The 24,869-nt window shown below is 39.2% G+C and overlaps 1 protein-coding gene across 5 annotated transcripts in view; it reads left to right on the plus strand.

Annotated features, from left to right (window-relative positions):
• Positions 1-19,984: 19,984 nt before the first annotated feature.
• Positions 19,985-24,869, plus strand: part of LOC132835030 (A disintegrin and metalloproteinase with thrombospondin motifs 14) — a 207,828-nt gene continuing 202,943 nt past the window's right edge. For 2 of the 5 annotated variants that reach the window (XM_060854285.1, XM_060854288.1), the window contains exons 1-2: positions 21,191-21,280; positions 21,540-21,910. In XM_060854285.1, coding sequence (XP_060710268.1) covers positions 21,208-21,280; positions 21,540-21,910 — 444 coding nt within the window. In that variant the 5' untranslated portion in view covers positions 21,191-21,207. Of the gene's footprint in view, positions 20,064-21,187; positions 21,281-21,539; positions 21,911-22,658; positions 22,736-24,869 lie in introns of those variants that run through there. The other 3 variants (XM_060854286.1, XM_060854287.1, XM_060854289.1) reach the window with 3 other exon arrangements.

A 24,869-nucleotide genomic window follows, 5' to 3' on the forward strand; every position in this document is an offset into this window, starting at 1 on the left:
GAGGTTAAAACCAACTGTCACACTAGTCTGTGAGTGTTAGGAGCCTGATGTCCTACTGTAAACTAGTGTGTTGCATGAGTCACAGCCCTGAGAACACAATAATTTAAGTAGAGAAATACTCTCATTCAATCTGAGTGCTAATAACCAGCCAATGCTGAAAGGAATTAGGACAAAAGTGTTTCAATGTACCTACAAGACCAAGAATCTCAAACTTAAGAGTTCAATTACCAATGTCAATGCTACTAGTATAAGTGTGAAATTATCCATTTTGGTAGAAAGAGTAAACAAGAAGCAGAATACCTAAACGATGAGAGGATGCAGAGCTCTGAAATGCAGAAAGATCTGGGTGTTCTTGCGCATGCATTAGAGAAGCTTTATAATCAGGTACAGTAAGAATCAGGAAAACTAATAGGATATTATGGTTTCTTGCAAGGGGAATTGAATACAAGGGTAGAGAGATTATGCTTCAGTTATACAGAGCATATATGAGACTGCATTTCAAGTACAGAGTACTAGTCACCCTACTTACAGAAGGATGATAATATGTTGTAAGCGGTTCAGAGACAGTTTACTGGACTAATACCTGGAATGGGCAGATTGCCTCATGAGGAAAGGTTAGACAGGCTACACCTGAATCCTCTAAAAGAATTAGAAGTGACTTAACTGGAACATAAGATCCTGAAGAGACTTGATTGGGTGGATACTGAAAGCATGTTTCTTCTTGTGGAAGCATCTAGAACAAGGGGTCACAGTTTAAAAATAAGGGTCGATATCTAAAAGAGATGAGGAAACATTTTTTTCTTTCAAAAGGTTGAGTGTCTTTGGAATTCCCTCCCTCAAAGGCAATAGATGCAGAATATTTAAATATTTTTAAGGCAGAGCTAGACAGATTCTTGATGACCAAGGTGATGAAAGATTATTGGGAATATGGAGGAATGTAGAGATTAAAATCAAATCAGCTATAATTTTATTGGATGGCCGAAAAGATCAAAGAGCTGATTGGCCTACTCTTGTTCTTTGTTTCCATGTTCTTATGTTCATATTCTTGCACCAAGATACTAGCAGAGCAGACAATAGGCTTGCTGAAAATGAGATTCCAATAGTTTGATTGGTCTCGTGAAGACTTACAGTACAGTCCAGGCAGAGTATGCCGCACAATCCTAGAATGCAGTGCTCTGCCCAAGTGGAGCAGACAAAGAAGAGATATGATGGACTTTGAAGAGTTGGGAGAGCAGCAGCCTTCTGATGAGGAAAATTAGGACACTGACCATAAAGAGAAACACCTTCACCATGACAACATGGAGCAGTATTGGGCACAACTGCAGGCAAAACTTAATTGACACCTGATTCCAACAGAGGTGAGCTGGGTGAAGTCATCAATCATTGACTGTAAATTGGTAACTGGTTAAGGAATGCAGATCTGGTTGGTCCCAGAAGCAAACAAAGTTTTTTTTTGTTAGTTTTTTCTTCATCTTTTCTGTTCAATAAAAGTTAGTACCTTCCAACTGTTTGAAAGCTTTCCAGCATGTGATGCTCCTCCTTTGAGAAACAACACTATGCTGTGTTGGATGTTAAATGTTATGGTCTACTAGGTGTTAAAGAAAAGGTAGTACTCTTTCATTCACAGTTCTAACATGATATGGCAAAATGGGTAGTCTCTGCATATTCATTCTTGTAGCTGCAGTTACAGTAAGACTTAGACACCCGATGAATAAAGAAGCAATTGTGATTGTGAGTTTCTATTTCCAATTAAGTGTTCCTCATGTCACTTATGTGCCCTTAGAAGCTTTTCTTTATTGTTTCCCTCATACCACACATACAGAAAGGGCTATTTCTGGCTGGCAGAAAGTCACGTGGTACACAGTTGTCTTCAAATACGGCGCGTCTGCTGCTGTGAGTACTCGAAAGCCCAAGTTCAGTGATTTACTGGTGGGCATACATGAGGACGTGGATAGCAGAGAATTGCATGAGATAATTTGCTATAATTCAGAGAGAAACTGTGTCTCCAAAATTGGCACTTAGCTGATTTTTGGTGAAATTCAATTCGTTAGCTGTGTCATCAATCTCCTGACTACATCAGTTTGGCAGCTACTATCAACTGTGTGAAGTTCAGAGATCTTACAATTCAGACTAGCATGCAGCCTTCTGATGGCCAGTTCTGACAGAATCGCTGTAATTGCTATAATGCCCTTTGGCACCCTGCGATCCTTTCTCTAAAATCGGGCAGAGGATTTTTTTATTATGGTGCCTGACTCAAAGTTAAACTGAGAACTATCTGCAGCCTTCGTACAATTCTACTTGTCACAAAGGGCTTTCCTGAGTTTTTGCATAATATTCAATACTGAATTAACATTCAATTTTTAAAATATTTCATGAATGGAAGACATATTTTGATTTACACAGAGAAACTTGGTAGTTACCTTCTGCACTTCATAACATGTTTGGCCACATGTTCCAGATTGTCAAGCTGTGGGTCCTCATTTATTTTACAGATTTTTGGCTTGCTTTGTTCTCAGTAAAATCAATCAGCTTTAAATCAAATAGAATGAAGTATCTTCTCCATCTATGTAACAATTCATACAGTTCTTTAATGGTATACATCATATACATTAATCAATGCTAAAATTTGCTTACAAATCCAACCATGATTGTTATTAATGCAGTCCAACTGATAAGTAATTCATATTGCTTTCATGTAAGGATGGTACATTGTAAAGGAAGCTAATAAATCCACTCTTCAATGGACAAAGCTCAAAAGGTTACTATAAAAGTAAGTAATTGAACAAATAAAGGAAATAATCTCTTGAATTTTTATTCAATATTTGTTATATTACTGGCAAAATATTTGACAGTATTTTATTTTCAGAGGTCCTACTTACTGGCTGGACAACTCGCAAGAGGCCTGCATAACAAACAGAAAATATTGGAAAAACACAGTAGATCTTGTAGCATCTGTGGAGAGAGAAATGGACTTTAACCTTCTGAGTTTGAGTTTCTCCAGCATCTTCTGTTTGTTTTAGATTTTCATTATCTGCATTTATTTTGCTTTTATTTGAGAAACTTGTGTTGCTTCTCTGGGAAAGTCTACCTGTATTATAAGCCACTGCAGGCACTTAGCATCAAAGATGCGAGGGAAGGTATCTGCTTACTGAGCGCTGCTGGGCAACAGCCTCCTGGGGAGGCCATGGTTGCTGCGAGATATAGAGACTATGGGAATGTCTCAAGAACATAACAAATAGGAGCAGGAGTAGACCATATGGTTCACTGAGCTTACGCCACCCTTCAACACAATCATGGTTCATCTCAGGTCTCAACTTTTTTCCATCGATTCTCCATAAACATTGTTTTAATGATGGAGACCACCATATTATGCTGGATTGAAGAATTCCAAAGATTCACAATCACCAATCTAATCTAATCTAATTGAATGAAGACATTTCTCATCTTAATACAGCCCAGGAATGTGCAACGCAGGTCAGTATTTAAAGCAAAATATTGCATATGCTAGAAATATGAAACAAACACACTCTTGCGAAATAAGGCAGGGCAGGTGACTGAGGTGTCAGTGGGGGAGCACTTTGGGGCCAGCGACAATAATTCTATTAAATTTAAAATAGTGATGCAAAAGGATAGACCAGATCTAGAAGTTGAAGTTCTAAATTGGAGAAAGACCAATTTTGATGGTATTAGACAAGAACTTTCAAAAGCTGATTGGAGGCAGACGTTTGCAGGTAAAGGGATGGCTGAAATATAGGAAGCCTTCAGAAATGAGATAACGAGAATCCAGAGAAAGTATATTCCTGTTAGGGTGAAAGGAAAGGCTGGTAGGTATGGGGAAGGCTGGATGACTAAAGAAATTGAGGGTTTGGTAAAGAAAAAGAAGGAAGCATATGTAAGGTATAGACAGGATAGACCGACGGAATCCTTAGAAGAGTATAAAGGTAGTCGGAGTACATTTAAGAGGGAAATCAGGAGGACAAAAAGGGGACATGAGATAGCTTTGGCAAATAGTATTAAGGAGAATCCAAAGAGGTTTTACAAATACATAAAGGACAAAAAGGTAACTAGGGAGAGAACAGGGGCCCTCAAAGGTCAGCAAGGCGATCTTTGTGTGGAGTCGCAAAAAATGGGGGAGATACAAAATGAGAACTTTGCATCAGTATTTACTGTGGAAAAGGATATGGAAGATATTGACTGTAGGGAAATAGATGGTGACATCTTGCGAAATGGCCAGATTACAGAGGAGGAAGTGCTGGATGTCTTGAAACACATAAAGGTGGATAAATCCCCAGGACCTGATCAGGTGTACCCTAGAACTTTTTGGGAAGCTAGGGAAGTGACTGCTGGGCCTCTTGCTGAGATATTTGTATCATCAATAGTCATAGATGAGGTGCCGGAAGACTGGAGGTTGGCTAACGTGGTACCACTGTTCAAGAAGGTGGTAAGGACAAGCCAGGGAACTATAGACCAGTGAGCCTGACATTGGTGGTGGGCCAGTTGTTGGAGGGAATCCTGAGGGGCAGGATGTAGACATATTTGGAAAGGCAAGGACTAATTACGGTTAGTCAATATGGCTTTGTGCGTGGGAAATCATGTCTCACAAACTTGATTGAGTTTTTTTGAAGAGGTAGCAAAGAGGATTGATGAGGGCAGAACGGTAGATGTGATCCATATGGACTTCAGTAAGGCATTCGACAAGATTCTCCATGGGAGACTGGCTAGCAAGGTTAGATTTCATGGAATACAGAGAAGACTAGCCATTTGGATACAGAACTGGCTCAAAGGTAGAAGACAAAGGGTGGTGATGGAGGATTGTTTTTCAGACTGGAGGCCTGTGACCTGTGGAGTTCCACAAGGATCGGTGCTGATTCCACTACTTTTTGTCATTTATACAAATGATTTGGATGTGAGCATAAGGGGTAAAGTTAGTAAGTTTGCAGATGACACCAAAATTGGAGGTGTAGTGGATAGTGAAGAAGGTTACCTCCGATTACAACAGGATCTTGATCAGATGGGCCAATGGGCTGAGAAGTGGCAGATGGAGTTTAATTCAGATAAATGTGAGGTGCTGTATTTTGGGAAAGCAAATCTTAGCAGGACTTTTACACTTAATGGTAAGGTCCGAGGGAGCTTTGCTGAACAAAGAGACCTTGGAGTGCAGATTCATAGCTCCTTGAAAGTGGAGTCGCAGGTAGACAGGATAGTGAAGAAGGCATTTGGTATGCTTTCCTTTATCAGTCAGAGTATTGAGTACAGGACTTGGGAGGTCATGTTGCAGCAGTAAAGAACAGTGGTTAGACCACTGTTGGAATATTGCATGCAATTCTGGTCTCCTTCCTATGGGAAAGATGTTGTGAAACTTGAAAGGGTTCAGAAAAAATTTACAAGGATGTTGCCAGGATTGGAGGATTTGAGCTGTAGGGAGAGGCTGAAAAGGCTGGGGCTGTTTTCCCTGGAGCGCCAGAGGCTGAGGGGTGACCTTATAGAAGTTTACAAAATTATGAGGGACATGGATAGGATACATAGACAAAGACTTTTCCCTGGGTCGAGGAGTCCAGACTAGAGAGCATAGGTTTAGGGTGAGAGGGGGAAGATATAAAAGAACCTAAGGGGCAACTTTTTCACATAGAGGGTGGTACGTGTATGGAGGAAGCTGCCAGAGGAAATGGTGGAGGCTGGTAGAATTGCAACATTTAAAAGGCATTTGAATGGGTATATGAATAGGAAGGGTTTAGAAGGATATGGGCCAAGGGCTGGCAGGTGGGACTAGATTGGGTTGGCATATCTGGTCGGCATAGACAGGTTGGACCGAAGGGTCTATTTCCATGCTGTACATCTCTATGACTCTATGAATGCTGGATAAACCCAGTAGGTCTGGCAGTATTTGTGGATACAGAAACAGAGTTAATGTTTCAGGTCCAGTATGACTTCTTCAGAAATACTAAGTAAATAATGATGGGAAAGATTACTTGGGGTGGGATTATGAGCAAAGAAGTGTTGGAGGGATGGCGAGTGTTGGCAGGAAGGGCAGTATAGTGACTCTCTGCAACCCCCTCCTACCCTTCAAGATGTTTTGTCCCTTGACCAGGCATCCAGTGTCTTTGAAAGAGCAACACCATTCACCTTCAGGAAGGCCACAAATACCTTTCATGGATTTACCTGTTGTACATGATGCATGTCGAGGGGCCAGCCCACCACTACATTAATGCTGATGGTGACAGGATGTGGCCTTTATGTCGCCAATGGACCCTAACGCCAGATATAATTCTAGAAGAGGGAGAAAGTTGATGGGATTCAGACATGCACCATCCTGCCTAATTATATGTCCTTCACACCTCCAAACATGCTAAAAAAGAGTGCTTAAACCTCCCTCCCATTTCTGTTCAATTGTCGGTGCTCCATTATCAGGAGGCTACAACCAAGATGTCCTCACACTATACCAGGAGTGAGAGGTGTTAATGCTGAAGAAAACTTTGAAATGCTGGGGATGGAAACAAAGAAAGTGGTGAGTGTGGAGGAGTTTGGGGGTGGGTCCATCTCCTATTGTCCTTTAAATCACTCATTAGTGACTCAATCTCTTTAACTAAGTTTTTGTACATCTAACCTAATAACTCTCATGTGGCTTGGTGTTATCTATTGTTTGTTATCCCGTTATGAAGCACCTTGGTAAGTCGTATTGATATAAAGATGTTTTATACGTTGTTCTTTAGCATTTGCTTCTGTTTGTTGCACATTCCAATAGGAATTGTGCAACACACACAGCTTTGGAAATAAACTGTTGAAGTGGTTGTAGCTTATTGAAGCAAGATTGCTTAATAGCAAGTTATTGCAAAGACCCAGTTCACACCAAAGCCAAGAACAACTTAGCCTGTTCAAACATTACACTGCCATGGGAAATATGATGTAAGACACAAAACCTCTAGATTATAAACTGAGATGTTCATTATATTATTCAATGGCCCAAGTTTAAATTTTGCTAAATTTTATTTAAATATATATATTCTGTGAGAAAATGGAAACTTGTCCACTTTGGCAGGAATTTAGAAATGCAGTGTTATTATTTAACTGGAGAAAGATTGTAGGCCTCTATGTTTCAAAGACGCTGAGTGTTCTGGTATGCAGAAGGGTGATTAGAAGGTGTTGTTTATTGCAAAGAGAATGGAATATAAAAGTTGAGATGTTTTGCTACAGTTATATTAGGCATTGATGAAAGTACATCTGGAATACTGTGTACAATTTTAGTCTCCTTATTTAGAAAGTATATCCTTGAGTCAGGTCAGACAGGCTCTAATAAACTGATTTGTGGGATGAAACAGTTTCTCCAATGAAGGTTGAACTTGTATCCATTATAATATAGAAGAATGAAAGATGAAATAAGATCCTCAGGAGACTTGACAGGGTTGATGCTGAAAGGATCTTTCCTCTTACATTCAGAAGTAGGGGGCAAAATTGCAAAATAACGGGTATCCCACCCAAGAAAGAGATGAGGAGAATATTTTACACAGAGAGTCTGTGGAATTCTCTTCTCCGGAGAGAGATGGAGAAAGGATCATTGGATATTTCTTAAAGCTGAATTAGATGAATGTTTGATTGTCAAGGGAATCAAAGATTATAGGAGATGGGGAGGTAGAGCTGAAGGCACACCTAGATCATCCATGATGTTATCAAATGGTAGACAGGCTGAAAGGGCACAATAACCCATCCTAATTCGTTTGTTTAAACATCAGTCATGACTCATTGCATGATTGTATAATTAATATTTCCTAAAAATAACTTGATTGATGATGGTGCACTTTAAACGACTGAACTTGGGTTTTGTGGCCACTGAAGAGAGTTTGGAGTGAGATAAGAGTTCTTAACGCATTTTTCAGCTTCCTTTAAAAGATTATGGGGAAAATCCCACAGTTCTTTGGACAATGCCTAGAGTACTTAGCCTCCTTAGAATTGAGAGTAATCATGATTAAAAAATATTGTTTTAAAACTTAAGAATTGGGAAAATCTTTTGTTTTATGATTTTTTTCATCCTGAAGGGTATTAATTTTGTATTACAACCTACATTCTTCATTTCTAACTAGCCACAATTCACCGGTGGCGATTCTATGATGCTTGCATCAGAGCAAATGGCATGTTCCATAAATAATTATCTGATAATAATCTGTGCTCAGTATACTTTTATAACTTCTAAACCTCAGTGTACTTTGCCTTGTATTTGTGACAGGCGACCATTTCAATAACAGAACCAAACCCAGCTTTTTGCGTGATTCCTATTCATCCCTATGGTAATTTGAACCTCACCTGGTTGAGAAAATTCTGGGAATGTGAATAGGAGGCATTTTCTGAGCTAAGCTCTAAACAACCCACACGTCAATATTGAGTTTAGTGGGCCACTTTGCATTTTATGTTGAATCAGAGTATGGGAAGATTTATCTCCGACATGAATAATATATGATGTTTCAAAAAAAAATGGCCACACTATGTTTAAATGTAATGCTATCAAAGTATTTAATTCATCAGAATCAAAAAGTACTTGAATGCAAAAAGCTGTTATTACTTAGTTAAACTCTATTGATACAAAGACGATGGCCTGAAGCAAAATTATTTAATCCACATTTTTTCTGGTTTACATTCACAAATCTTAATACAGATTTCTAAGTCCAATGCTTGTACATGTTATATATTGTACACTCGGCGCGCTGAATCCCAGTGCTTTAATTAAAGAAGTACAACAACGTAGTGTTATGACATGTGGGACAGACTGGGACAGAACCGTCCATGACCGCCAGATATTTTTTTCTGCCATGGTTAAATTTAGCGCAGTTACACTCAGCTGAAATACATGGTGTTAAGTAGTCAGTCACTTGTGTGACGACATGGGGGTAAACCCCTCTGCTAATTTAAATCAGCAACACAGAAAAGATTCACCCTGTGTTGAAATCTTGTTAAAGCTTGAGAGGGAAAGAACTATCCCAAAAGTCACGATGTAAAGTAAAAATTAACAACTTTATTCTTTAAACATAACAGAGAATATTAACTAACAACTATTTATGACTCCTTTCTCTTTTACCTCCCACTCTACAATACTAGTCCAATAAAAAAATCTTGATTACGATTTAGATAAAAACATTATGTTTCAAAACCAGTCAGCTTTGCTGTGTTTTCTTTGTAGGTTCTGAATGTAAGTTTGCTTACTGAGCTGGAAGGTTTGTTTTCAGATTTTTTTGTCACCCTACTAGGTAACATCATCAGTGAGCCTACGGTGAAGCACTGGTGGTATGGCCTGCTTTTTATTCATGTGTTTAGGTTTCCTTGGGTTGGGATGTAATTTCCTGTGGTGATGTGATTTCCTGTTCTTTTTCTCAGGGGGTGGTAAATGGGATCCAAGTCAATGTGTTTGTTGATAGATTTCTGGTTGGAATGCCATGCTTCTCGGAATTCTCATGCATACCTCTATCAACAAACCAGACAAAGCCATCCAATTTCAAGATGTGAATTCAACTTGCATGCCTTAGGTTACCGGAAATAATTACAGATCATCAATGGTCAGTGAACAGGACTTTACTATTTAAATGTGGACGTGGGCGCTGCTGGCTGGCCAGCATTTATTGGGACTTGGTTTTGAATAGAATACAAAAACTAGGATTATGGATGAGCTAATGTTTATAGATATTGAGAAATTTGTATGGCTTCCATGAATCTCATAAGTTAAGGGGTAGATGATTTGAATTAAATGACTTTGAATTAAGATTGACATTGCAGGTATACAAGTATAATGTAAAAATTAAATAACTTAAAAAAACTGAAGGATGTACAAATTTCTTGTAGTTCATAGTTACATCAGTTGGTGATAGGTCTTTGTTTCTTCTGAATCATCCTAACAATGGAAATACCGAATGAAAAGTGAGAATATTAAGGCAAATATGTATGTATATTCACAGGTACTAATAGAAATTTGAAACCTTTAAAAAGCAATTCTCACAACAAAAATCAGTCTAGTCCTAATTTTGTCATTTAATTCAATTCATCGGATAGTTTTACTGATCTAGTTTCAAAATTTCCATTTTTCTGTTTTAACTGTTTGATTTGAATTATTTGAAAACACACCTTTTCATCCAACAGCTACTGAATTTTTAGGAGCAGCATGTACACAAAGTAGAGGTGTTCAAAACTAAGGTGGGGGGTATATTTTTCAGTCTGAAGTGTAGTGCTGGAAAAGGGATGAAGGGCTTATGCCCGAAACGTTGATTCTCCTGCTCCTCGGATGCTGCCTGACCTGCTGTGCTTTTGCAGCACACCGCTCTCAACTCTCATCTTCAGCATCTGCAGTCCTCACTGTCTCCTGGGCATATTTTTAAGGTGAGAGGAGAAAGATTTAAAAGTGACTCTTTTCACACAGAGTATAGTTTGTATGTAGAATAATTTGCCAGAGAAACTGGTAGGTACAAATACAGTTCGAACATTTAAGAGAAATTTGGACAGGTATATTAGTAGGAAAGTTTTAGAGGGATATGGGCCAAATGCAGGCAAGTGGGACTAATTTCTTTTGGAAAACTTGGTTAGCATGGACAAGTTGGACCAAAAGATCCATTTCCATGCTGTATTTATATTTATGTTATATTTATAGTCTTAAATGAGCACTTTAATTCCCATAAAATCTGTTCTATTGGTAAACCTCACAGCATTATACAAAGTTACATTTGTGATCTATCGCAGAGTCAAACATTATCAATTTGTAACTCATAACTGGGAGTACATGAACCTATTCATTATTTAATATTGTTTTAAAACTGAGCTATGGCAATATTGTAAAGATAAAAAACATCATATTTGCAATTCTAAAAGTAAACTGGATAAAAAAAGCAACTCATCAAGAGATTCAAAAAGATAGCACCATGTTTTGAGTGGCAGCCTTTATTGGAAATGCAGGTGAATTTTGTTTCCAAATAGACCAATGTTAAAAGTGAGGAAGAAACCTTTAGGGTTTCTCATTACCAATCAATAATGGATACAGCATTACTGAATAGCCAGTTGGCAAATGGTTAGATCTATAAGATGTAAGTGCCAGAACTGTTTCTCTTCAGCACATACCACTGTGCTGTGCAGATTAATGAAGGACATGGTGCCAACTAACAAACTGCGGTATAGCAAACAAAAGTGTGCCATGATGAAACAGAAATTTGACACAAGAAAATTTATCTTTATGCACTCTACTCCCAATAATTCAGTTCTCTTTCCCCTAAAAACCACAATGTTTAATATACTAAGATCATGGGATAAAAAGCCTCATGTCTAATTTTGCAGATGATATAAAACCAGAATGCATTGTAAACAGTGTACAGTTGCAGATTAAAGAGAATGGACAAAATTGGCAAATGGGATTTAAATGTAGAGAAATGTGAGCATCCTCTTTGTGAGGTCAGCCAGTATCTCTAACAATTTTCTCAGTAGTATAACTTTCCTGAGTTCATTGGTCCCTTTTATTTTCTGATTTATAGTTGCTTCTTGGATGTTACTTGTACCCTCTACGATACAAAATACCTGTTCAATTCACTTGCCACCTCTCTACTTTCCAATTTATCAATTCTCTAGACTCACTTTCTACAGAACTAATATTTGCTTTGTAAACCTTTTTGTTATGATCACAGCTGATGTTACTACAGAACAAGTCAGATCCCAGATTGAAGCCTGGCTTGAAAGATTTTTTAAAAATGTCACATAATGTGGTAGGCTTTCGCTGAAACACAAGCATGCAATGCTGCAGATTTGGTTTCAAAAACAAAAATATGTTTATTACACAAAAGAAATTAATACAAACTGAATAAAACAAATTATATACTTACAAATTAAAAAGATTGCCCATCGTGTTAGATGCATTAGTCAGAGGGAAAAGGGTCTGGGTGGGTTACTCTTCGGAGGGTCAGTGTGGACTGGTTGGGCTGAAGGGCCTGTTTCCACACTGTAGGGAATCTAATCTAATCTAATCTAATTTTGATACACATTGTAAAATATAATACAATCTATCTCAATATCATTATTTAAAAGTATGAAAGTACCAGAAAAACTTCCCCTCTCTATCATAAGGCTTAAATTAACTGTTCTTTCCAAATACCAATCTTGTGAGCCAGATAGCTTCTTGCTCAATTATTTGCACAACTCAGTTTAATCTTTCTCAGCTTCAAACAACACCTTTAAAGTTCTAACCAAACACTTTTGGTCTGGAAATTCAAATTAAAACACTTCCTTTGAGGCAACCTATTTTTCTATCACTTCCTAAACTGAATCCTTTCTCCAGGAGAAACTAAGTTCTTCCATATAACTTCCAGCAGAATGTCAGTAAACTAAAACCAAATGTTTTCCAACTGTGCATTTTTTCCTTGAACAAAATCTTTATTCTTCTGGATCAAATGTAATCTAATGCATTTCAATATTTACTCTGTCCAATTGTAAACACTCATAACGCAAACAAATTATCAACATCACTCTCATACTAGTTTAAAAAAGAAGTCATGACTCTAGAGATACCAGCAAGTTAACCATTAATCCCCCTCATGCACAAAGACCAAAATTTATAAAGTTCTCGTTCGAAATCGAAGCTCTAAAATAAATGACATTAATATCTATACACATCGTACACATTTTTAAAATACTGACATAAACTATTAATATGTGCTTTTATACTTCTGACTAACCTTCTCTTGTATACTCTTCCCTCCTCATTAATTCTTTAATCATTCTTTTCTTCTGTTTATATTCTGTTGAATCTTCTGACTGGCCTCTTGTCTTCCAACAATTGATGCTTTTTCTTCAAATTTGATTCTATTTTTAATAGTGAGTCCATCCTTTGGAATTTTTCTTACTCATTGCAATATATTTAGAGGACTAGAATGTAACAGTCATGTTACAATAATACAAAGCCCTGGCTAAACTACAAGGGGATCTTGGCACCATACCTAAGAAAGCTATTTTGTAAACAATACTTCTGTGGGATGTAGATGTTGCTAGCAAGGGCAGCATTTGTTGTCCATTCCCCACTGCACTTGAACTGGGTATCTTGCTAGGCAATTTTGGAGGACCCTAACAAGCCACCACATTGTGGAACTTCTGGACTCACATATAGCCAGGCCAGGTAAAAACAGCAGATTTCCTTCCCTAAATTGTGGGTAGTATATTAGCATGTATAAAGAGTGGCAGAAAACAAAGAGGTCAGTTCTGGGGTCTTAACTATTCACAATTTATATCAATAACTTAGATGAGAGGAGCAAAAATGTGGTAACTAAATTTGTAGGTGATAGATGAAATAGGTAAGAAAGAAAGTTGTGAAGAATATCATAAGGAAGTTGCAGACAGATATAGATAGGTTGATGGAGTGGGCAGAAATCTATCCTCTGGAGTACAGGTATTTCTCCTATAACGCAAGTTTACTAAATGGAATTTGGTTGTAACGTGATTAGTAAATTGCGGATTGTTTTAATAAAGCAAACTCCCATTCCATCCCCACCACTTACCTGAACAGCAAAATGTAGCCTCACGATCCTCTGTCTACAAAATGCAAATTCAATGTTCAGCTAACACAGGAATGCAATCAGCTCTGCAAGCCTTGAAACTTAGCTTGAAACTGGGAATTGTAGTCTACATTTAGAAAGAACTATACTTCAAACCAGGAGAAAATCTTGAGGAGGACTGGACTTCTGCGTTGGTAGCACGTGGTCAGTCAGCTCGCACGCTTTCTGGTGGAGAGCTTCATGAAAGGTACAATGCTGTAGTCAGTAATTTTAGTGTTAAAAGTGTTAAATTTACTGTATTAGTTCATTAAAATATATAATTTAAAGAGTTACGAAGACTATGCTATCATTTGCGTTTGACTGTTATTTTTGTTTTGATTTTTACTGATATTTTTGGTGGTTCGCTCCAATCCTGTTTTTTCCCATAGGCCCATTATTTGAATTGTACTATTTTCTATAATACAGGGTTGCGCAAGAACACAACTACCTCGTTATAAGAGAACTACCTGTATAAAATTAGGAAAAGGAGAAAGTGAGGACTGCAGATGCTGGAGATCAGAGCTGAAAAATGTATTGCTGGAAAAGCACAGCAGGTCAGGCAACATCAAAGGAGCAGGAGAATCGACATTTCGGGCATAAGCCCTTCTTCACGAATGAGGAGGGTGTGCCAAGCAGGCTAAGAGAGGATGGACTTGGAAAAAGTCAAGATATTCACTTTGGCAGGCAGAATATTACCTAGAGACTGACTGCAGAATTCTGAGAAACAGCGGAATTTGGGTTTTCAGGTCCATGAAGAGCAAAAATCTTTTATTGTGGAATGGAAAATAAAAGTAACTACATTATACTTCAGTTATATTAGTCAATGGTGAGATCACATTTTGGATATTGTGTGCAGATTTGGTTTCTTTATTTCAGGGAAGATATAAATGCAATGTAGAAAATTTCACAGATATGCACTGCATGCAAAAACAGGACATCTAGCACAAAATCTAACCAAGTCAGTTACTGCCTTATCAGTAAACTTCATCATCAGTCAAGCAATGGAAAGGGGCATCAATGTTCTATAACCAGCATTTGCTCAGCAATAACCTGCTCACTGATACTCAGTTTGAGTTCTGCCAGGACCACTCAGCTTCTGATCTCATTACAACCTGGGTTCAAACAAAGAAAACTAGATGTGAACTCCAGAGGTGAGGACAGTCACAACCCTTGAAATAAAGGTGGCATTTGATTGAATGTGATGCCTTCGGTTTTAGTTTTTTAAAGTTGAAACAAGACAAGCAGCCTAAATGGGTGGGGTCAAGCTCCCACAGAACCAGGATTTTTAGTTTTAGCTTTCAGCAGTTGCTGGAGTCTTGGATGTGGAAGCTGGATGTGGAAACTGTTATTCCTCTCTCTGTTACAGCTAAAGCTGGGGTTCTCTTGCTGCTGCTAGAATTGCATGTAAGACAATGGCATTTACTGAATTTACCTTTGCCAAGAGTCTTTTTGTGGGGTGTTACTATATTAGAAGTTTATTAGTAGTAGTTAATATATTATTTTCTTCAGCATTTCGATAATTACAGTTAAGCCAATTCCGCTTTTTTATTTTTATCTGTATTTTAATTGTAAAATAATAAAGGTGTTTTTGCTTAAAATCAAGTAGTTTGACTGATTGAATTGCATCTGGATTGCAATGCCTTACACTTAGCTTTAAAATAAGAAAAACTTAGGGGCAAGTGTATCTTCTTAATATATTTTGAGGGGCTTTGGTCTGATCCATAACAAACTGGGGGCTCATCTCGGGATGAAAATCTCTAATTCCAGTTTGGATTTAGAATTATTGGACTCAATAGTGAGTGTTGTTTTTTTTTATTTTGTGTGTTGCATTCAATTGGTTTAAATTGAATGTGCCATATGCAATAACAGCTCTTTCAGTCACTAAGAATTTTCTAGGGGCAAAAGAAATCACTTCACGAGTTTTATAGAAAGCCAGCAAGGAATTGGCACACAAGCTGGAGTTTGGGTTGCCTTGTCCATGTGAAAAGGAGAGGTAATTGCAGCAATAGTCTGACATTTACAATTGCCAGAAATGGAATTATAGAAGCCCTACAGTATGGAAGTAGGAGATTCGGATCATCTAGCCCACACCGACTCTCTGAAGAGCATCCAAACCAGACCCACCCCTACCCTTATCCCGCAACCTGCATTTTCCATGGGTAATCCACCTAGCCTACACATCCCTGAATACTATGAACAATTTAGCATTGCCAATCCACCTAACCTTTGGACTGTGGGAGGAAACCAGAGCACCCAGAAGAAACCCACAGACGTGGGCAGAATATGCAAACGCCAGACAGTTGTCTGAGGTTGGAACTGAACCCAGATCCCTGGTGCTATGAGGCAGCAGTGCTAACCATTGAGCCACTGTGCCACCCAAATAGTGGAGTTTCTGAACATGGGTTGCAAAAAAGGTGTGCCACTTTGCTGGCTTACGATTGGTAAGATGTTGGCTCCTAGAACAAGGGAGGGATGGAGGAAGGGGTGGCAAAGAAGGGAAAACAGGCCAGAAGGTGTGCTGGTAATTCCTAAATGAGTCTTTTACCATTGGAATCCATGGAAATGGCTACAGGTCAATTACAAATGAAACAGTTTCAATTATGACTGAAAGCAAAAGAAAAGCAGAGAGAAAAGCCCTGGCAGAACAAAAAGAAAAAGAAGGCCTTAGCAGAAGAAAGAACTTCAGAAGTTGGAACTGAACGCAAAATGGACTTGAAGTGGCAAAAATAGAGGTGAAAGTTAGGAATAATGATGAGGACAGTGATGGAGAGCAATCCCATCATAGCTAAAGGCTAGTGAGGATCTGTTTAAATATGTCCAAGCATTGCCAAATTTCGATGAGAAGCATGTAGAAGCTTTTTAATTTCATTTGAGAAAATAGCTGAACAAATAAAATGACCAGTGTCTACATGGGTGCTACTGATCCACGTGAGGTTGGGAGGTAGAGCTAGTGAGGTATCTGCAGCACTTTCAGAGGAGGTATATGGGGAGTATCATGAGGTGAAAAATGCAATCTTATGTGCATATGAGCTAGTACCAGAAGCCCACAGACATCTTATGAATCTAAGAATGGAACCTCATCAAACATACGTAAGATTATGAAAGGATCAAACAAAGTATTTTTGATAGGTGGATATGAGGATTGAAAATTGATCAAAAATATGACGCTCTTAGAGAGACCATTAATTTGGAGGAGTTCAAAAATTTACTTATTGAAGTAGTGAGAACTCATGTGGAATAGCAGAGAATCAAAACTACAAAATTAGCAGCGGAAATGGCAGATGATTATGAGTTGGTTCATAAATCAAAGTTTGACTTCCAAAATCAATTTCAATCTGTAAGGGATAGAAATTGGGGAATACCAAAATCTTCAGGTGGTAAAGGAAAACGTAAATCTCATTGAAAATAGTAAAGATAGTTTACCACAGGGTAAAAAAGAAATCCCAAGATGGAGAAACAGAAGTAAAGCTCAGGTGTTTTCTCTGTAATAAAATAGGCCGCGTGAAGTCGCAGTGTCGGTGGGTTAGAAAAGGCATTGGGAAGACGAATGTGCGAAAACAGGATAGGCTGGTGAATTTTGAAGTGGTAAAGGAAAGCACATGCAAGTTAAAAAACAAAAGAATGTACAACCTGATCAGGGGTTGGTTGAGAAGAAAGTGCCAGATCTCATCAAATAATTTACTTGGGAGGCTAAGATTTACTCATGTACTGAAAACAACAAATGCACAGCATGTCAGACAGCACCCATGGAGAGAGAGCACATTTTGAATCTAAATAACTCTTCATCAGAGCTGAAGTGAAGTATGGAGGGGACAGAATTTATGCTATAGTTTGGGAGAGGTAGAGGTAGTGGATAGAGAAAAAATGTTGGTAGTTCAGATTATGTGATTAGAATGTGAGAATGGCAGAACAATAGTGTGTCTTCTGCCAAATTTGAAAGGACAGTAAATGGACTGGAGAACGTGATAACATGCTAAAAGAAAGGGAAGAAGTGGGAGTTGGTTCACAATTTAAAGGCGGTGAACTCAATATGAAGTCCAGAAAGCTGTAAAGTGCCGAGTTGAATGTTGAGATGTTGTTCCTCCAGTTTACGCTGCGATTCGCAGGAACACTGCAGCATGCCAAGGACAGACATGTGGGCATGCAAGCAGGACGCGGTGTTAAAATGACTAGCTACAGGACAATCGGGGTCTGGCTTGCACACAGACTGGAGGTGTTCTGCAAAGTGGTCACTCCATCTGCTTTTGGTTTCTCCAATTTAGAAGAGGCCACATTCGGTGCAGCGAATACTCAAGGTTGGAGGAGGTACAGGTAAAATGCTGCTTCACCTAGAAAGACTGTTTAGGCCTGTGGATGGTGAGCAGGAAGAAGGTGAACAGGCAGATGTTGCACCTTCTGCAGTTACATGGGAAGATGCTGTGGAGATGGGGGTAGTGTTGGTGATTGTGGTCATAGAGGGAGTGGTCCCTGCAAAATGCAGACGGGGAATGTATTTGGTGGAGTTGTCTGAAATAGTAATGATCCTTTGAATGTGGAAGCTGGTGGGATGAAATGCGAGGACAAGGGGAACTCAATCACACTGTTCTAAGTGATGGGAAGGGGCAAGGGTGATAGGTTGAAGGCCTTGTCAACCACAGTGGGAGAGGAACAATGGTCATGGAAAAAGGAAGCCATGTCAGCAGCACCGTTTTGGAATGTTTTACTCATACATGGCAGGAGAATTAGGTGAAGAAATTAAGATTTCAAGTGATATAAGGGCAAGTCAATCTTTGATGGTGAGTGATGAAGGGGTATGTAATTCAACAGTAATGCCAGAAAAAGTAAAGAATAGAATTTACGGTGAGAAGAGCAATGTTCCATTATATAAAATGAGATTTGCGTGGTGAAGCGATAGTAGGAGTAATAGAGAAATTTTCAATCCTAGAAATACTTGGTATAGAGATAGCTGGATTACAGGTGGGAACAATGACTACTGTGGTTGTAAAGTTAGTGAAAAATCAGGCAACTGAGGTGCTATAGGGAGAGCCTGAATAGGCTAGGGTTGTTTTCCCTGCAGCATCGGATGCTGAGGGATGACCTTATAGTGGTTCATAAAATCACGAGGGGCATGAATAGGGTAAACAGACAAGGTCTTTTTCTTGGAGTGGGGGTGGGGGAGGGGGGGGGGGTGTCCAGAACTAGAGTACGTATGTTAAGGTGAGAGGGGAAAAACTTAAAAGGGACCAAAGGGGCAACATTTTCATTCAGAGAGTGGTGCTTGTATGGAATGAGCTGCCAGAAGATGTGGTGGAAGCTGATACAATTACATTTATAAGGTATCTGGCTGGGTATATGAATAGAAAGGATTTAGAGGGATATGGGCCAAGTGTTGGCAAATGAGACTAGATTAATTTAGGGTATCTGGTCAGCATGGACACATTGTTCCTGTGCTGTATTTCTCTATGACTCTATATCCTCGGATTTTGCTGACTGTGTGTCAACATGGCCAGGAGGAGAAATCAAGAAATAAACTTGAGGTAGTTGAAGTTCAATTATCAGTATGTTTGATCAAATGATTGAGAGAAAAAAAAACCAAGAACAGATGGAGAATAAAGTGGATATTTTTAGTTGAATTACAACAGAAAGATGAACAATTAAAGCAATTGTAGCAAAAAGCATACACAGAAGAATAATAAGTATATCTCAGAATGTTACAATTCTATATGTGAAGGGTTGAAGTTTGGAACTCTCCTCTAAGAACAATTATATGTGAGAATAATTGAAGTTTTTTTTAAGGAAAACTGAGATTGATAGACTTTTGTTCGCCAATGGTCTCACGTCTTCAAGATGTCATTGAATGACACAAGAAGCCAGGTTGAGCTCAGTTCCTTTGTAAGAGTTATACAGTATGGAATAAGGCCTTTCAGCCCATTTGTTCACTCCAGTTATAAAGCACCTATTCCAGGGCCATTTCCCAACATGTGGCTCAAAGTATTGAATGCATCTCAAGCGCTCATCTAAATATTTCTTAAAACTGTTTGATGGTTCTCACTTCTAACACCATTGAAGACATTGAGTACCAGACTTCTACCATCCTCCTGTGCAAAATAAATAAATCTTCAGAATAAAATTAGAAAAGCTTCATTGGTGGACGTCATTCACTGGGAGACTGGTATAGGGGGTAAGTGAACACCAGCACAAATTGATTTTTCCTTTTACTAAGTTAGTTTATTACAAACTATGATTACACAGTCAAACCTCATATCCGTTTAATACCACTGGCTTGTGCGAAAAGAATTCAAATCTTAACCGAAACCACGTGGGGCGAGGGCGCGCAAATATGGTTATACGCCTGCGCAGTCTTCAAGCCTCAGCCTCCTGTGTTTGTTGGGTCGGGGGTGTGTGGGAACGGAGAATGCAGTAGTGCGCCTGCGCCTGCGCCAACTCATGCCTTGGTCGAGGGGTGGAAAAGATGGGAGATACTGTGCGCTTGTGCGAGTGACGGTAACGGTCAGGCGCGCGGTGATAGCACTGCGCATGTGTCAGGTCAGTTTGAAGTTGTCGCTGGGCAAAGGGCCAGGGCCAGGGCTGAATGAACAGCTTCAGCTCGTCATTCAAAATATATATTTGATAGCCGGAGAAGGAGTGACGTTTATGATTTTGGCTTTGAGCATTCCTATATTATGTCTTGTTACCCCTCTTTCCTTCCGGAGCCGTTGCCTTCACCGTTTCGCTGCATAATTGTATCATGTTCATGCTCAGTTGCCAGTTCTCTCATGGTTTTAGTTTGAAAGCGACATTGATGATAGATAAACAGAACATCTGGTGCAAGAGTAAGATTTTATATTTGGACTTTCAATGCTCAATAGGAATAGTTTGCAAAGAGAAATCCCTGCAATCAGGTGTGAAAAATGCCTAACAGGAATGCCCCATTTTAAAAATAGGATTTACAAATTTCCCTCTTTAGCAAACGGGACACTTTAAATCTTTCACTTCCCCATCTGTTCCGGCGACCAAATAACGGGAGATTTTATAGTGCAAATATACATGACTTAAGTTTTTAATCAATTGGAAGCAGTAGGTCCCATTGAACCATTCATTGAGATATTAGATTATTTCTATTTCAAAAATATAAATTGTTGTGCGAGAGGTAGGAGAATGACAGTGAGTCCTGAATCTCGTTTGGGGAGCCTAAGCAGATACGAATGGTCGCCTACGCTGCACCAATTCCAGGATTTCTAGTAAGCCTAAAGCCTCCCGAATTCAGGTGAGTTTGTTTGCATCAAACACCCCCCCCCCCCCCCCCCCCAACATTTCAGTTGTGTTTCGGATCGAGGAACAAAACTGAGTAAAGTCACTGGAGATGTCAATCATCTGGCGTCATGGCATATCCAGGAGCCTCAGTCTTAAAGTGATCCTGCCTCCCCGAGCCTAATTGATAGAATGGGTCGTTATGCCTAGCGAGCAGCTCACAGAAATCCAAAAAAAAAGTGGTTTACCTTTTTTTTAATCAGCACCCACCCATTGCAATCTCCGTCGTAACAGGGGTGTTTTTCTTTGTATGTGGGAGGAAACTTCTTTTTCCCCTTTGCAATCCCCACCGTGCGAGAATTGAAAGCAGAAGTTTTCCCGGTGCTTTGCACAGATTTGTTTTCTCTCATTTTGTTTTCTTTATTCCTTAACAAACAATATGGACTATTTTTATTTATTCTCTTTTATCCAGCTGTTACTAGGATGCAAGCTTCATGCAGCAGGGGCAGAAGGTAGGATTTCGCAAATTTAGCATTCTTTGTCCTCTGCATTGGGTTTATTTTCTGTCTCCATAAAAACCCCAGTTGCGTCGAAAGTGCGGAACAGTTGTAATCATCAAAATTTAAAGCGATAAACAATACAGTTTTATTCGTACCGTAATGTTAGTCCTTTGGTTGCTCCTAAAATATTGATACAAAATACGAATTTTGTGACAAGAAAGGGCAGGCACTTCGATAGTTATGCACCAGTATCGTTTTTTTTCGCCTATAGATGGGCTTTCGAGAAGGTTTGTCGATTACGGTCTGATAATACCGCTCAGCACCGATGGTCAGGGTCGCTACATATCGCACATTGTATCGGCTACCGACACAAAGTTACGTTCTGGTCGTCGATTTGCACGGAGCACCCGATATCAGGAGAGCGGAGACGCCGATTTGTACTTCAATGTCACGGTTTTTGGGAAGGAGTTGCACTTACGCTTGAAGCACAACGCCAGACTGGTTGCTCCCAGGGCCGAAGTTGAGTGGCAGGAGGATTTCAGGGACCTCTTCACTGAACCCATCCACCGAAACTGTGTATTTTCTGGGGATATTACCGACATGCCAGGGGCCACCGTGGCGATCAGCAATTGCGATGGGTTGGTGAGTGTTGAGAAACTAACTTCTATAATTATTAATCCACAGGATGCAGTGGTGCGTTTGGGAATGTTTTGTGCAAATTGGATGGGGAGATGGTAAATTTCTGCAACAGGAATAAGTAATATCAGTATGCCAGTGTGGAAGACTTTTGTCTGTCCTGCAAGTCGACAGAAACCGCTTTCAGTCCATTGTTTAAGTTACATGAAAATTTTATAGGTCAAATTTCATATGCAGTTGGCTACAGTATATCTGTACGATTGGTATACGTGTTTTAGATATTAGTCAGTAATTGTATATAGTACAGTAATGTAGATTGTTTACAAATAACTGAATCATTTGGTCTCAATATTTCGCCATGTTTACTCAAAATACAAGACTTAAGAACAGCGTTTATTTACCAATGCGCACAATTTGACATTGTGGCTCTGTGTAGTGGGCGTACAAAGCAAGGCGTTGTGGAACAGAAGCCCTTATACAGAACCAGTGCTAGCGATATTCGAGATTCAGGGTTTGAGTTTTCCGCCTTTCCTTGTGTTGAGCTGATTGGTGAGATGTTCGGGTGATTTAGATGTTGACCTCCTTTCCGGATTGGAGTTTACGATGTCGCTGTGAGGGAGAGAAGGAGCATTATTTTAATAAATCTCTTTAGGAGATCAGCTTCTAGCAAAAGTTGGTTATGTATTGATTAACTGTAGTGGGTAACTTAATATTTATGAGTTGGATCTAGTGTGTTTTGTGCCGAAAACAATCAGGAATATTGTGGTGTACTGGTTAGTGCGTTTCTGAATCATGCTGGTTGTAGCCTGTTAATCCCTCATCTTGCTTGAGGTATGTTTATTGTTAAAACCATGTAATGATTGAGCTCTCGTGTGACACCTCGGTAGAATAGCGATAAATAACAATTTCAAGGTAGGGCGATAACCCCTCCAAAGGTGAGTTGGAGAACGTTAATTAACGCTAATAAACTCTTTGAAAGCATGTAGCAATATCGAGATTGAACGCCAGCGCTGCGGAACCGCCTTTCGGGCTGTTACGTTTCATGAACCGGAGGAAAGCAAAGAGCCGCTTGAAAAATCAAGATGTTGATGTAACTTCACAAGTTACATTCATTTGAAGGTTTTAAATTTAGAACTCCAATTTTAGTCAGGGCCTAAAGAAGACAGTATGAAGGGGCACAAGTGGAGGGCTGGAAAAAAACACTATCAATCACTGGTCAGTTGTCTTATGGATGAAACTTGCGTTGTGTACCTGAACCCGTACATATAAAACTTAGTATAAAAATACTTGCAACAGTTATGCACTGCCTGAATAATACTGAGTAATTTACATAATATTCAGTCACAATGTTGGATTTATTACAAGTATCGTAAATCACTGAAGTTGCATGCCATTGAGATGATTGTCTCTCATTTTCTGTCACTTTCATGTTCTATATTTAGTACAGGAGGGATGTGTTCTTGCATAGGGATACAAGTGTGAGATTTGGTGCACAGTCTTGGGTAGACTCAATGCCAGAATTAATGCGAATGAAATAGCACTCCAAGCTCCATATGGAAATAAAGTATTTGCTCCCTCATTTGGTCTATATTTCAACCAATGTTGTATCCAGAGCGCATATTAAATAATTCTTCAAGGTTTAATTGTGCCAATGTTTTCTTCAACATTTTCCACTATGGCAACTTTCATTCAGTCTCTCAAATCTTCATAAATCATTTCTGAATTAGTACTAGCTTTTAATTTTTGTCTCTACTGCTTCATGAAACTTGATCCCTTTGGACCCCTGCATCTTCTCTCTCGCTCCCCCTGAGGCTTTTTATTTCCCTTCTTGAATCTCTTCAGCTGAATTTTTACTATTATACTGACCTCGGTTGTGATTTGGTCTGTATCTACTGCATGAATTCTTATGCTGTTCCAATATCTCTGTTGGGCAAGGGAGTGATCAGTTTGGTCACTCATCAGTTCTTTAGGTGACACCCAAGTGTACCATTTCCTCCGATTGTGTTTAAATTAGGTGTGGATCCTGTGCAGTTTTCATCTTGAACTGAAATAAGAATAAAAGTACTGGGGAGAGATACAGTCTTAATGTTTCAAATCTGAAGTGACTCTTCTTCAGTATGGAATTTGCATCTCTGCACATTCCGGCACCCAGTCAAGCAGTTTTTAATTTGGTTTCTACAGTATCTCTGCCTTCATTAATTGAAACATTCCAGTCTCCCATGACTGTCATAAAGTAATTTCCTATTATCCTTTTTCAATCATTCCGCCAGTTTCTGGTACTCTGCCTCCACTTCTTCATCTGGGTGCTCTGATGTGGGATGTAAATAATAGAGTCAAAAAATGTGGCATTGGAAAAGCACAGCAGGTCACGTAGCATCCAAGGTGCAGGAGAGTAGATGTTTTGGGCATCAGCTCCATCAGGAATGCTGATGAAGGATTGCTGATGAAAGCCTTATACCTGAAATGTCAACTCTCCTGCACCTGAGATGCTGCCTGACCTGCTGTGCTTTTCCAGTGCCACACTTCCTCCATGTATAATACGATCCTATCAACAATGATTGGATCATTATGAAACACCACCTTTGGCACCTGCCACCATGTTGATCAATTCTCATCCTGAACTATTTCATTTCATGTGTAGCCTTACAACAAAGTTTTTGAATCTGTTCACTACCTGCTTAAATTACACTTGTGTTGTTACTTTTAACATTTTTGGCACAGAAGGAACTACTTTCGAGGATGATTTAAGATCTAATCTTATAGAGTGCGAAATATTAAATGTTATAAAAGAATTGGAGCCAAGAAAAGCAGAAGGATGTGATGGAATCCCTGCAGAAATAATGAAATGGCTTGGAAAGAAAGAAACGAGAGAATCATTTAACTTGTATAAGGAGATGTGCTATTCTGGCTATTTTTTGCACTGTGGTCCCAATGGAGAAGGAGACAAATGTTATGAAATGTGAAG

The sequence above is a fragment of the Hemiscyllium ocellatum genome, chromosome 43 (genome assembly GCF_020745735.1).
Source record: "Hemiscyllium ocellatum isolate sHemOce1 chromosome 43, sHemOce1.pat.X.cur, whole genome shotgun sequence".
NCBI classification, from domain to species: Eukaryota; Metazoa; Chordata; class Chondrichthyes; order Orectolobiformes; family Hemiscylliidae; genus Hemiscyllium; species Hemiscyllium ocellatum.